Source organism: Chinchilla lanigera, unplaced genomic scaffold, assembly GCF_000276665.1.
Source record: "Chinchilla lanigera isolate Chin_1 unplaced genomic scaffold, ChiLan1.0 scaffold00109, whole genome shotgun sequence".
NCBI classification, from domain to species: domain Eukaryota; kingdom Metazoa; phylum Chordata; class Mammalia; order Rodentia; family Chinchillidae; genus Chinchilla; species Chinchilla lanigera.
Genome location: NW_004955510.1, coordinates 3,539,123 through 3,554,039, shown reverse-complemented (window position 1 = coordinate 3,554,039; position 14,917 = coordinate 3,539,123). Strand labels below are relative to the sequence as shown.

Here is a 14,917-nt window from a genome sequence, read left to right as displayed (position 1 = left end):
ATAGAGATGGAAATTGACAGCAATCAAATGGCATGGCACACAACACTATAGCTGACCCTGAACAACACAGACTTGAACTGTACAGGCCAGATTTTGTGGGGGGATATCAGATAATTTCAAAAACCTTACAGATGAACCACAAAGCCTAGAAATATTGAAAAAAAGTAAAGGAAAAAGTATGCCACAAATGCATGGAATATATGTAGAGAATAGTCTCCAAGTAAGATTAGGTCAAAATGATTTAATCCATGCAAAACATGACCCTGATCATAAAACAATCAAATAAGAAATCAGTAACAAAAATATGTCTAGAAAATAATCAAACTCACAGTGATCCTCCTGCTTCAGCCTCCTGAAGGCTGGGATTAAAGGCGAGTACCATCATGCCCAGCTAAGTTTGATCCTCTAATGTGGTCCCAGAGAAGTATATTTTGTTTAGAGTGTTTACTTTCTTTATTATTGTCTGAACATTCTAGTTCATCCACCTTATCTACAAGACTTTGTATTCTGTCTTCTGCTTGCTCTGCCCACTGGGGAGACTTTCAATTTTTTAACTAAAATGTCCACTTCTTTAGTTTGTTTTCAGAATCTGTATCTCTGTATTGAATTCATCTTTCATAACCTGTATTTTCTTCCTTAATTTATTCAGCTATCTTCATCTTCTTTGAATTCAGATTATTTTGACATTTTTTGGAATTCTCTGTCCAGTTCATCTACTTTAGTACCCATGGATTCAGTTACTGAGGAATGTAAACTTTTGGAGGCATCTTATTGCCTTGTTCTTCCATGTTCCTTCTGTTTATATTCTGAGATTGGCACATCTATTGCAGTAGGTATCTCTTCCACTAGCATGTGAATGTTATAAGCAGTTATTTTCTTGAGGATGCACCTGGGATTGTGGGTCTGTCCCAGTGTTAGAGCAGTTACTCAACATGTTCAAGTGCTAGGTTTAAGCCTCAGCACAGGTCTGAGAGGAGAGAATAACGACCAGTGACACTGACAACGGAGAAATAATTCCATTAACCAAAAAAGACAAAGGGAAATAGTAACACAGAACAGGCATTAAAAATAGGCATTAATGGAAGTAAAATTAATACTAAAGTGTATTTTTAAAAGGAAAAGGGGCTGGGGACATAGCTCAGGGTAAAGGCTTCAGATTCTAAATAAATAAGAAAATAAATGAAAAGGAAAGGAGAAGAAGAAGTAATGAGACAAGAAAGAAAGCAAAGCTTGAAGGAAAGGGAATAAAAAGGAGAAGGAAGAAAAAATCTAAAGGTATCTTGAAAAAGTGCATAAAAGTACAAAATAGTATGTCACAGATCACAATAGAGTTGAAAAGAAAGAAAGAAAAAAAGATTAGATTTTTTTTCTCATGAGCTTGTTTTGTTTTCATTTTTGTTTTGTTCCATTTCACAAAAATAGGATGCTGGAGAGGGGAAGCAGGCTTTTCAGTGCTTTGTGGAAGTCTCAGGATTTCCACCTCAACATGAATGCAGAACACATGGAAATTTGAAACTTGTCTCAGACATCCTTTTAAGGCCACCAACAGTTGTGATTTCAAGCAACTGATCATCTTGCCCAAAATTGGCTCACCTAGCTGGTTCACAAGTGCTTTACAGATCCATTCCTCCCAAGCCTAGGGCTCTTCTGTGGCTGAGAATTAATGCTAAGAGTCTTTTAATGCCTGTGATAGGTGATCATACTTCTGCTGGGACAAAGAAGGCCCTGGCTGAGTCTCTTTTGGAATCTCTGATAATGTTTGAAACATCAAAAATCCCAGTGTTTGCTTATGGCCCCATAATTTGACTTTGGTTTTGAATGCCAGCCACTTTATCAGCCAACCCAAACACACACAGTTGCTATCTTCCTCCTATTGTGAATTAGTCCAGTATTTCATGCAACATTCATCTTAGGAGTAGGTAGCTATACTTAACATATCTTCATTATTTTTATTCCCCTTCTCATACCCTCTATGCTCTCTTCCTCCTTCTCTTGATCCCATCCCCCGCATTTTCTTTTCTTTTATTGAAATATTGAAACAAGGTCTTGCTATGTAGTCCAGGCTGGCCTTAAACTTGCAGTCAACTTCCTACCTCAGTTTCCTCAGTGTTGGGATCACAGGTGTGTGCCACCATACCTGGCTTCCATTTCATTTGTTAAGTTCATATTTGCGTTACCTAATGATTACAGTCATTGTTGGTACTTGGCAATATATGTCTTAATTCTTTTGATTTCTGCTTCCTTCCCTCCCCCCTCAATCTATCTATTGGTCCCATTCCCATTTGCAAAAGATCTATCTCCCTATTTTCTTATATCTGTCTTTTATTTTGCTCTTTATTTACGGTTTGTATTTCTCATATGAGAGAAACCATACTATATTTAAGCTTATGTCTGATTTATTTCACTTAACATTGTTTTCAAGTCACATTCATTTTTCTACAAATGACTCAAACTTATCTTTCACTATACTATATCTGAATAGTATTCTACTGTGTATGGATACCAAATGTTCTTTATCCGTTTGTTTGTTGATGGAGAAACAGGCTGCTTCCAAGATTTATCTATTATGAATTGTGCAATTATAAAACTTGGTATGTATGTATGGCTATGATATCTTCAACTCTTTCAGGAGGATGCCTAGAAGGGGCATGGCCGGGTCAAATGTAATTTCCATTTTTAGTTTTACAAAAATGAACTGAACATGCATCTAATACCTGAAACTTTGAAAATGCTGAAGAAAACCTAGACACAAAAACAGGAATGTAACTATACAAAGGCTCAAAATTGGCCATCTTTTTAAATAAAAAAGTGGGGCTGGGGATTTAGCTCAGCGACAAAGTGCCTGCCTGGCAAGCGCAAGATATGGGCACAGGCAATGACTTCCTGCAATCGGACTCCAATAGCTAGGAAATAATAGCAAGAATTGTTAAATGGAATCACACCAAAGAAAAAGCTTCTGCATGGCAAAGGACCTCAAGGAATAAAGAGACAGATTAGAGAAGGTGACACAGTCTTGAACCAAACAACTTACAAGCACTACCCCCAACCCCAATCAATGTGGGCAAATGAATTGATCAAATACTTCTCAAGAAAGACACACATGCCTAATAATGACACGATAACGTGCACTTTTACTCAGCCATCATAGAAATGCAAACAAGTATTACGTTAAAATGCTTTCTCAATCTAGTCAGAATGGCTATCATAATGAATGCAAAAAATAACAAATGCTGTTGTCGGTGTGGGGAAATAGGAACTCTTACACACTGCTGTGGGAATATGAATGAGAATAGATACCATGGAAATCAGTGTTAAAATTTGTCAAACACTAAAAATAGAGCTACTATTTGATCCATCTATGTCACTTCTCTGTAAATACCTGAAAGAATTAAAACTTTGCATATTATACAGATAACTGTATACTGATATTTATTGTGGAAAAATTCATAACAGCCAAGTTATGGGTTACGCTTAGGTGCCCATCAACCAATAACTGGATAACAAAAATTGCATGGAGTAATATTCATCCATGAAGAAGAAGAAAATCATGTCACTTGGAAGAAAATGGATGGAGATCATTGCATTAAGGTGGGGGGATAATATGGAGTGGAAATGACTGAAGGACATTGTATGCATGCATAAATATGACAGATGAAGTCCATTAGTCTGTATAATTAATATGTACTAATTAAAAAAAGAAAAGTATTTTAAAAAGAAAAAGTTTACCCTTATATGAAAATATCTGAAATGCAGATAAATCTGATAAGATATGTAAAAGTTGATACACTAAAAACTACAAAATACTACTGAGAAAATTAAATGCAATCAATGTAAATAGATGTACTGTGTTCAGAAGCCAAAAAGTTCATTATTAAGATGGTAATTCTCCCCTATCTAGTTCCTGGCAGGCTTTTTTGTTTGTTTTTAAATGGACATGGTGATTCTAAAGTTCATACAGAGGGCTGGGGATGTTCCTCAGTGGAGAAGCACCCTGGGTTTGATCCATAACACTAAATAAGACAAACAGTATAGACATGCAAAGGATCTAGAAATAGCAAAAATAATCTTGAAAAAAGAGAACAAAATAGAAGGGATAAGAAGGTTGACTTCAAGCATTAAATCCTATATTAACCAAATGGTGATGCTGACATAAAGCTAAAGATCAACAGAATAGAACAAAAAATAGAGAAATAGATCTACACATAAATAACCAACTTATTTTTGACAAAAGCATGACAGTGTAGAGGAAAAGGATAGCCTTTTCCACACACAGAGCTGGAACTACTGGATAGCCAAAACTGAACTCAAGACGAGTCACAGATCTAAAACTATGAAATTCCTAAAAGAAATCACAGGAAAAAATCTCAGTGACCCTATGCTAGATAAAGATTCCTTAGTAATGACATAAAAGCCAAAATGTATAATTGAACAAATACATAAACTGGACACTGTTAAAATTCTGAACTTCTGCTTTTCAAAAATGCTATTAAGAGAATAAAAAGTCAAGCCACAAACTGAGGGAAAAAATCCTCTCAAAAAATATGGCTGATAATGGAATGGTATCCACAACATAGAATCAATTCTTAAAATTCAACAAATAACCTAATTTTTAAAATGTTAAAGAATTTGAAAAGACAGTTCACCAGAGATGATATACAAATGAAAAATAAGCACACAGAAAGATGCTCAACATTATTCATTATGAGGGTGATGCCCATTAAAATCATACTAATATGTATAACAACACCTATTAGAATGGCTACATACATACACAGACACACACACACACACACACACAGAGGCAATACTATGTGCTCATGAAAATATGGAGGAGCTAGACCTCTCATACAACACTGAAGGGTATGGAAAGTGATACAAGCACTGCAAAAAAAATTTGGCAGTTTCTCAGTAATGGACAACAAAGGAGCATGAGGTGTTTTTAGTGGATGATGGACTAGTTAGCTGTCTTGATTGTGGTGATTAAATGTGTTTAAATAATACATCAAAACTTATCAAATTGTACACTTTACATATGCACAGGTCATCATATTTCAGTACCTCCCTAAGCTACTGAAAACAAAGAGCTCTATTGCAAGAACAAACATAGGCCACAATGCTGCAGGATAAAGATGGAGGAGTGAAATCTTTAACATTACAGCTAGAAGTGATAGGTAGGTTTGCAGCAAGGGGTTAACATGATCTGGTCTAAATCTTTAAAAATACAATCTTACGGTTAGTGAGCAGACCTTGCTTTCAGGAGGAGGTGACTAGCAAGGAAACAGATCTAATTAGAGTACTTCAGGCAGAGATTATAGTTTGCTGACTTGATAACGATTGAGGCACAGGAGAGAAGCAGTTAACAAAACGTCTGGGAATGCCACTCCTACTACGAAGAGCAGTGGGAATGGTTGTTGCTCTGTGGTTGGAGTGTACAGTACCTCTCATCATATGCTGATATAAATAAAGCATGCTTTGGCACAAATAGAACTGTGCCACATATGTCTATGCTGGATGGCACAGTGCTGAGCAATGGGTACACCCACTACTATGCAATCCATCAGAATACCTTACATTTTCTTACTGGTCCTACCTTTGCACTCCACTCGCAGTTGTTCTACTAGCAGCAAAATATTCTCATACTGAATATGAGGCGACTCACTATCCTCTAAGGGTGTTTTAGACGACTGAGATAAGTCGTCAAGGCCATACACAGCATTTATCTTCTTCTTGATCTATAAAGTAAATAATATTATTTCAAAATGTCCCCAAGTGTTTATACTATGTACTAAATATACAGAAGTAGTAAATATCCTCTTCTTATTTAAACAGAAACACAAGAACTGGCTACTGTTTCTTAGTAACTTTTTAAAAGTGTCTTTATATAACAAAAGATTCTCTATTTTCTCACATTATTTTTATAATGTATCTTTTAATCTGTATATGTGTATTATTATAATGTATTACTTTACCTTTCATGTTATATTTTCTTTTTTATTTTATTTTAAAGAGAATTTAAAAAGAGAACCATAGCAAAATGCCAACAACATAGACAAAAACAAAACAAAGCAAAAACAATAAGAATGATGCAAGATTTCAGAAAAAAATGATAAGGATTAACAGTGGTTGTTATATTACATATTTTTATCTTCATCGAAGTTGGTCAGATCACCACGTATAAGAATGCAAGATGGATCAAACCATTAAAGAGAATAAAAAAAAAACCAAAAAATTATAAACAATACAGAGTTTCAGCAAACAAGGGGATAGGAATTCACCAATGGTTGTTATATTGCATATTGTTATCTTCAGATTAGTTCAGAGTACCAGATCTAAGCATGCAAAATTGGTAAAAAAATAAAGCATTAACTGTCCTTTTCAATAAACCCTGAGACATCAGCAGTACAGTTATCCCAGCCATCCTTTTGCATACATATATATATTTTCCATTCCTTCTTTTTCTCCTTTCCCTCATCCCAGTTGTTTCTCCTTTTGAGCAATTTCTTTCCCTTTCTTAATATCTATTGTACATTTTGGGTTCCACTTACTCTTTCATGTTCTTACACTAGGGAGACAATATGATGTTTACTCATGAGGGTCCAATTTATTTCACTTATGAGTATGGTGTCTGTTTGCATCCATTTACGTATAAAAGCCTCAGGTTTATATTTTTTATAGCTAAGTAATACTTTACTATATAAAAATTCCACATCTTTTTTATCCATTCCTTAGTGGATAAGCATTTGAGTTGTTTCCAAGATTTAGCTATGACAAATGGTGCTGCTATAAACATGGGTGCACATATATCACTGTGGTATGATGTTTTTAATTCTTCTGGGAAAATACCCAGGAGGGGAATAGCTGGGTTTAGTGGGACTTCTAATCCTAGTATTGAGAAGAATCTCCAAACTGGTTTCCACAGTGGTTTCACCAATCTATACTCCCACCAGCAGTGGGGAAGGGTTCCTTTTTCCCCATCACCTCTCCAGCATTTGTTATTGGTTCAAATTTAATTTTTTAATGATAGTAATTTTTTTCTGGAGTGAGATGGAATCTCAGTGTTGCTTTAATTTGCATTTCTCAAATGACCAATGATGTTGAACATTTTTTCATATATTTATTTTCCATTAGTATTTCTTCATCTGAGAAGCGTGTATTCATCTCAGATGCCCATTTTTGGATTGGGTCTTTGAATTTTGGGGGCCTGACTTTTTTCAATTCTGAATATGTTCTAGATAGAAATCCTATGTCTGAGTGACAGTTGTCTAAAATTTTTTCCCAATTCATGGATTTTATTTTTACTCTGTTGGTGATTTCTTTTGATGTGCAAAAACTTTTCAATAAGATGAGATCCCAGTTGTTGATTCTTTGAAGTATTTCCCACGCAGTTTGGTTTTGTTCATGAATTCTCTGCCTACCCCTATGTCTTCAAGATTTCCACCTAATTTTTCTTCCAGTAGATTTAGTGTTTGTGTTTTGTTTTTTATTTTTAATTACTCTTTATTTAAAAGTGCACTGAACATTAAATGTCCACCTTTACAATAAACAAATATAGTAATGGCCACTCACACTAAAACAAAACGTACTTCTGATGGCCATTATTCTTCTGTTTGGGACAGTTTAAAGTTCTTCTTTTGTTACAAAAACAGGAATGTAACTATACAAAGGCTCAAAATAGGCCATCTTTTTAAATAAAAAAGTGGGGCTGGGGATTTAGTTCAGTGGCAAAGTGCCTCGGCAGGCACTTTGGCAAGCGCAAGGTCGTGAGTTTGATTCCCAGTACTGGGAAAAAAAAATGCCATAAACAAAAAGGCAATGATTCACAAAAGACTGTGAATAGAACATGTAACTAGTTGATACAAATCTAATAGGATTTGTTAAAACCAGTCACATCTAATAACACATCTGAAGTTTTTTTGTATAAAATATCATGTGAAGAAAAGAATTTATCAATGTCTAAAAAAGTGAGTTTGTTCATAGACAATCTGACATTACTATAAAAAGTGTTTCCTGCAACATAAGGAAATGCAACATTATTCTTCTTAAACCCTTACAGTTCAAGACTTTCCACTCAATAAAATAGCTGAGGTTCTGAAACTGAGAAAATATGTTTGAGTACAAACAGCTTGTGAAACTAATTTTTCTTTCACTTTTTTTGCATCATCAGAGGATATTACTGAACTAACAACCACCGTGCATGCTCAGTATGCAGTTCAGATGTGAGACACTTCTTTGTACAGGAGCCTGCACTCTTCACTCCTAGGAGAGCAGGTGTCTAACAGGCAGTTTTCTCCCCATTTTGTAGTAATTTAATCTTCCTTTTAGTAAAAAGAGGTAATGAGCCCCTGTGGACCAAAGGGACTAGAGTCATAAGATGGGGATTTCCTCTTAACATTTTTTATTTTGATGTTTGGAACTCTTGATGCAACATTCTAGAGCAAGGAATTCAGACCTGCTGTGTCCAAGGGACTGATAAAGGGAAAAGCTCTATTTAGTGTTTGTGTTTTAATATTTAGATCTTTGATCCATTTTCACTTTGGTTTAGTGCATAGTGACAGACATGGGTCTAGTTTTAGTCTTCAGCATGTGGAGAGCCAGTTTTTCCAGCACCATTTATTAAAGATGCTATCTTTCTTCCAGTGAGTATGTTTGGGCCCTTTGTCAAAGATAAGGTGGCTGACTGTGTTTGTAGCTGTGTTTACATCTTCTAATCTGTTACTTTGATTTTTTAAAATAGCTTTTTTAATTTTAAAGAAAATAGTACAAAAAAAGAACAATAGCAAAATACAAACAAAATAAAGCAAGGACATTAAAAATGATACGAAGTTTAAAACTAAATGATAGGGATTAACAGTGGTTGTTATATTACACATTGTCATCTTCAACGAAGTTGCTCAAATTACCAGCTGTAAGAATAGAGGATTGATCAAATCATTAAAGGGAATAAGAAAATAATAATTTAAAAGAACATTAGAGACAATAATAGTTTCACTAGACAGGATTGTAAGAATTCACCAATGGTTGTTATACTGCAAATTGTCTTCACATAAGTTGCTCAAGTTACCAGACATAAGCATGCAAAATTGGTTAAAATATAACAATATTAAAAAACCTTTTAATCATTAACTGTTCCCCTCAATAAACCATCAGACATCAGCAGTACAGTTATGCTGCCAATCCATATATATATCTAATGCTTTAGTACTCTCTTCTTTCCCTCACTCCAGTTGTTCCTTCCTTTGAGCAATTTTCTTATTAGATCTAGAGGTCTTTTGGTGGAGCTCTTGGAGTCTTCTATGTGAGGAACCTGTCATCTGTGAAGAATGATAATTTCACTTCTTCCTTTCCTATCTTTATTCTTTTTATTTCTCTCTCTTGGTGCAGCATAAGATTGTTTATTCATGCTCATTCTGTTTTCCTGATGTGGAAATTCACCATTATAAATGTCCTTATGAGGACTGCTTTCATTGTGTCCCACAGGTTCCTGTAAATTGTATTGGCATTTTCGTTTGATTATAAATTGTGTTTAATTTCTTCTTGAATTTCATCTATAACCCATTGGTTGTTCAGGAGGATGTGATTTAATTTCCATATGTTTATGGAATTCTTGCAATTTCCTTTGTCATTAATTTCCAATTTCATTGCACTATAATCTGATAGTATGCATGAGATAATTTCAACTTCCTTGCATTCCCTTAAGCATGTTCTATGTATTAGTATATGGTCCATTTTAGAGAATGTCCCATATGCAGCTGAGAGGAATGTGCATTCTGATGCTGTTGGGTGGAACACTCTATAAAAGTCTACTAAGTCCACCTGTTCACAGGTTTGTTTTAGTTCTGTTATTTCTTGCTGATTTTTTGTCAGTTGATCTATCTGTGACAATGGGGTGTTAAAGTCCCCTATTATGATTGTGTTATTGCTTTTTTCATTTTTCATGTCTATTAAAATTTGTTTTATATAGTTGGGTGCTCCTGTAATTGGTGCATAGATGTTTATGATTGTTATATCTTCCTCTTGAAGTTTCCCCCTAACAAGTATATAGTGACATTCTTTATCTCTTCTGATCATTCTTTTTTTGATGTTCACATTGTCTGCAAACAGAATGGCTACACCTGCTTTTTTCCAGGATCCTGTCACATGGAGTATTGTTTTTCATCCTTTGATTTTCAGTCCATGAATTTCCTTTTGACTTAAATGTATTTCTTTTATAGAGCATACTGGTTAGATTTTGTTTCTTGATCCACTCTGCCAGTGTGCTTCTTTTGACTGGTGAATTGAGACCATTTAAATTAATGGTTATAACTGATATGTATTGGCTTATCTTTGTCATGTCATTTTCCTGTTGATAGTTTCTCCTTTTCCTCTGTTTTACCAATTGCTCTGCTTGGTGGTTTCTTTCTGTTGTTTTGGTCATTTTTATCTCTTTCTAGAATATCTTTCAGTACTCTTTGTAGGGATGGTTTAGTGCTCATGAATTTCTTCAGTTGTTCTTTATCATGGAAATATTTCATTTCCTCATTAATTTTGAATGATAGTTTTTCAGGGTATATCAATATGGGTTGGAAGTTGTTTTCTTTTAAAGGCCTGAAATAGTTCACTCCAAGTTCTTCTCGACCTGATGGTTTGTGTTGAGAATTCTACTGTGATTCTTTCTGAAGGGCTTTGCTCTATAGGTGGTCTGTTTCTTTTCTCCAACAGCTTTTAATATTCTGTTCTTTTGCTGAATTTCTGGGATCTCGATCACTATATATCTGGGTATAGATTTATTTTGGTTATGGCTAATTGCAGTTTCATGTCATATTTTCAACAATATACTACTTTTGATTATTATTATTATTTTTTACAATACCTTGCCCTTTTCATTAGATGTTTTCTTTGTGGACCTAAAAAAAAAATTAAAAACCCATGTAATCCCTTCAGGCAAATATTGAATATATAAAACACAAAGAATACATAAAACTGATATCTTTTTATATAAATTTTCAGCTTGTCATTTATTTCTCCTGTTCATAAAGTTTACAGGATATTTAAAATATAATTTTCTAGAAGGGAAATTCAACTCTGAGCAAAGGGTAACACTTTAGGGACAAAGAATACTACTACTAATAATATAACCAACAATCAAATTAAGACCAAACTTTCTTACAGGTAAAGCAGAAGAAAACTGTTATGTCATTTGATGGAAAAAATATTATTCTATTACCATCATTTTTAATAGAACCAAAACCAAACTTTTACAGGCACTAAAACCCATTTAGAAAACATTACTTAGGTCTCTATATGGAGGAAACTCTTTTTAAATGGTGATACAAGATAACTTTTCAGGACCTACTATGTAACCTCTAGGCATTATTCTAAGCACCCTACATGTGCTAAACACAATTCTGTGAGGTAGGTAACATATTCTTCTATAGAAGAATAAACTAGGTGAAGAGAGGGCAAGTAACTTGCCCAAGCACATACAGGTGGTAAGCATCTACACCTAGCAATGGTTCACAATACAGGGGACCCCCAGGGTTATGTTCCTAGAGCACTTGCAAATGTAAAAAACTGTACATTTCAGCTATGGTCAGAAAAATGCCTATAAATTCCTATTTTTATAGTTTAAACCCTAAATATGCTATGTCTCCTGCAATTATATAATTTAATAAAATACTGTATTAATAAAGATGGACCTAAAAAGGGGGTAGGGCATTTTGGCAGCATCTTAGGGACCTTAGGGATTTAAGAAGAACAAAACTGAGAATAATGGAGACAGCTACATTCAGTACATCAACCTATTATAATGCAGAGATGGGTTACAGGACAGCAACCAATCAGCAGCAAAGAGAACTGAATAATACTCTTGGATTGGCTACTTGCAAGCCTCCTGCCAAATCATGATTTAAGAAGAACAAAACTGAGAATAATGGAGACAGCTACATTCAGTACATCAACCTGTTATAATGTAGAGATGGGTTAAAGGACAGCAACCAATCAGCAGCAAAGAGAACTGAATAATACTCTTGGATTGGCTACTTGCAAGCCTCCTGCCAAATCATGCAGTCATTGAGGTGGGTTTCTGGAGTTTATGACTAATTCATGTGCAAGTGCTACACCCACACTAGGATGGGTAGCCTGCGTACAGGATAAGGGAGGAAAGAGGCTTGCTTGCTGCTGCTGCTCCTCCCTTTTTGCTCTTGTTGCTTTTGCTGTTTTCTGCCACCACAAACTGCTACCCTCTGTCATGTGACACTCTGCCTGGGATCCAGTGAGTATGGACTGAAATCTCCACAAACTGTGAGCTAAAGAAACCTTCCTTCTTTAATTTTGGGTGTCAGGTATTTTGTCCCAGCAACAAGAGAAAAGTAGCTACAACACAGGGATACACCATATGTTGTGAAATACTTATCTTCAAGTGTTTCTTGTTTTTAAGTGAAATAATATCACATTTACATTTCTCACCAGCTGAACCACTGGTGGTACAAACAGGACCATCCCATTGGGCAGCACTGGACAGTCATGCATGTATGGCTCCATTGAGAATGTGTTAACCCATATTATCATCCATTTTTGTTTATAACCATAATAGTTTCTGAATCTTGCAAATGCTCTTAAGAATTAAAATGAATAAACATGTTTTTCTCTATTAGATCATTTCTAGCAGCATGCAAATAGACTCTAAAATCTTGTTGAGAGAAAAAAACTCTTAAACGCCACATTCTTCTTCAGTAACACCTACTTCCCTGCCTTTCCCAGTAAAAGTTATCTGAGGCATTGTCCCCACTCATCCACAGCATTCAACTTCCTGTGTGACCACTGCTGAAACTGCTCCTTGTCAAAGTCACTCGTCCGCATCTTAACCAGCCTTTCGGCAGCAATGACGTGGCTGGGTACTCTCTTGCTTTCCCTGTGGACTACACTGTTCTGTTTTATTTCCAGAAAAAGAATTCCTGGTAACATTCCTTTAAAGGAAAATAAAATATTTACAGATATTTTACCTTCCTTCATCTTCATCTGTATCATGTAAGTTGCAACTGCTGTTCACTTGTAGTAGACCACCAGAAAGGGAACTGTTCTGCTGAGACACTGGGGAAGTCACAGATTCTGTGGAGCTCTGATGTTCAGATTCAGTCTCCTTTACTTCCCTCAAAGGCAAGGCAGGTGCAGTACTTTAAAAAAGAAGCCATCTAATTAATCTACTGACAGAACTTTTTTTAAAAAGCAATTTTGGAAAAATATCAACACTTCCCAATATTAATTTATTTATCAATTCCAAATTAGTTATGAAGTACCAGCTAAATACAAGGAGATAAGTATTCCCTTCTTAAAAAAACACAAACATACAAACAATTCAATATGATCTGTTAGAGGTGCTAAATGAAAATTTGTATCTGAGCACAAGGAAGAATTTATAAAAGAGGTACAATATAAGGAGACGAGATCACCAGGCAAAGAAGTAGCAGAAAACCATTCTCTTAGGGAGCAGAATGTGAGACAAAGTTGAGGTACATGGCACCTAGGTGTTTTCCAGGAGCTTGAAAGGAAGCAAGAGGTAGAAGATGCGTTCTGCAGCCCACTGAACTAGGACACTGCACCAAAGGCCTCTTAGGCAAGGAAGTGACTAGATTTATGCTACATTTTGGCTTTGTTTTTAAATATAACAGTTCAGAAATTAAATAAAGTTTTAAAATATCACGAGAGTACCAAACAAGGAATTGGAGAAATATCTTGAGGACAAAAATCTTACTTTAAAACACCCATATGTCATTATAGGTAAGTTTACAAAAGGAATATTCTGAATAACAATGATTTTTGTTTGAAAATAAAAGATTTTGTAGCTTTTGTATACTTTTCACCTAGTACCTAATCCTAATATAAAAGGCTGGATTTACCAACAGATCACTGTAACTCTTTTTTATGGAATAAATACACAGAACAGTTATGCGATAATGCTATCACACTGACACAAATTTGCAGAGACTGAAATTTCCCATGGGAGGTTATGTTGTTAGATGAGCATGAGCCCCTAAAAGTACCACAATCAAAACCAGCTACTTACAAAAATTTATATAACTAACTCTTGTTAAGACTAAAAAGCTAAAGAAATGGGAGTGGGATGGGGTGGAGGAGATATTCCAAAGAGCATTTATTAAATAATTCCTCTTGAGCCAAACTTCAAAAACAAGGTTACAACTCTAGCATATGAAGCTGTCTTCATTTTACACAGCTGATGGAAAGTAACTTTTAAACAGAAAACATCTAGTTGAACTTGGCTCAACCTTAGGAATGGACTTACCTGCAGCTGTGGCAAGCCAAGATTAATTCAGTCAGTGGTCACCGGCTTCATTCACCAACCAAGCAACCAAGCAACCAAGCAACCAAGCAACCAACACCAACTTTTGCTCCATGCAAGGCAAACTAATACATATATTTACTCAGCGGCAAAGCACCTGCCTGGCAAGCGCAAGGTCGTGAGTTCGGTTCCTGGTACCGGAGAAAAACCAAAAACCAAAAAAAAAAAAAAACCAAAAACCATATATTTAAAGTCCCAACCAATTAATAATATTACTTGAATTGCTACAGACATCAACCCACTTACCTTCTCAGGTTGACTAGTCTTTAAATTCTACTCTTTCCAAAACTACATACAGTGGTACCTCAGTTCATAAACTCAGTTCTCTCCATGATCCTGGTCACAAACCAAACTGGATAAGAACTGAATCAAATTTGAATCAAATAAGATCAAGATTGAACCTTACCACTGAATTTTTTTTTTTCAAACAGCATCTCACCATGTAATGCAGGCTGGCCTTGAACTCTCATATGTAGCCCAGACTGGTCTCAAACTCACAGTGATCCTCCTGCGCATGCCTCAGCCTCATGAGTAGTAGGATTACTACTGAAACAGGTGTGTGCCACCAGTTCCAGCTCAACT

General features: G+C 35.4%; 1 protein-coding gene across 1 annotated transcript in view; it reads right to left on the bottom strand.

The window, feature by feature from the left end:
• Positions 1-14,917, bottom strand: part of LOC102003265 (ankyrin repeat domain-containing protein 26-like) — an 83,591-nt gene that overhangs the window by 43,015 nt on the left and 25,659 nt on the right. The window contains 3 exon segments of the mRNA XM_005407878.2: positions 5,591-5,732; positions 10,850-10,883; positions 12,981-13,151. Of these exon segments, the coding sequence (XP_005407935.2) occupies positions 5,591-5,732; positions 10,850-10,883; positions 12,981-13,151 (347 nt within the window).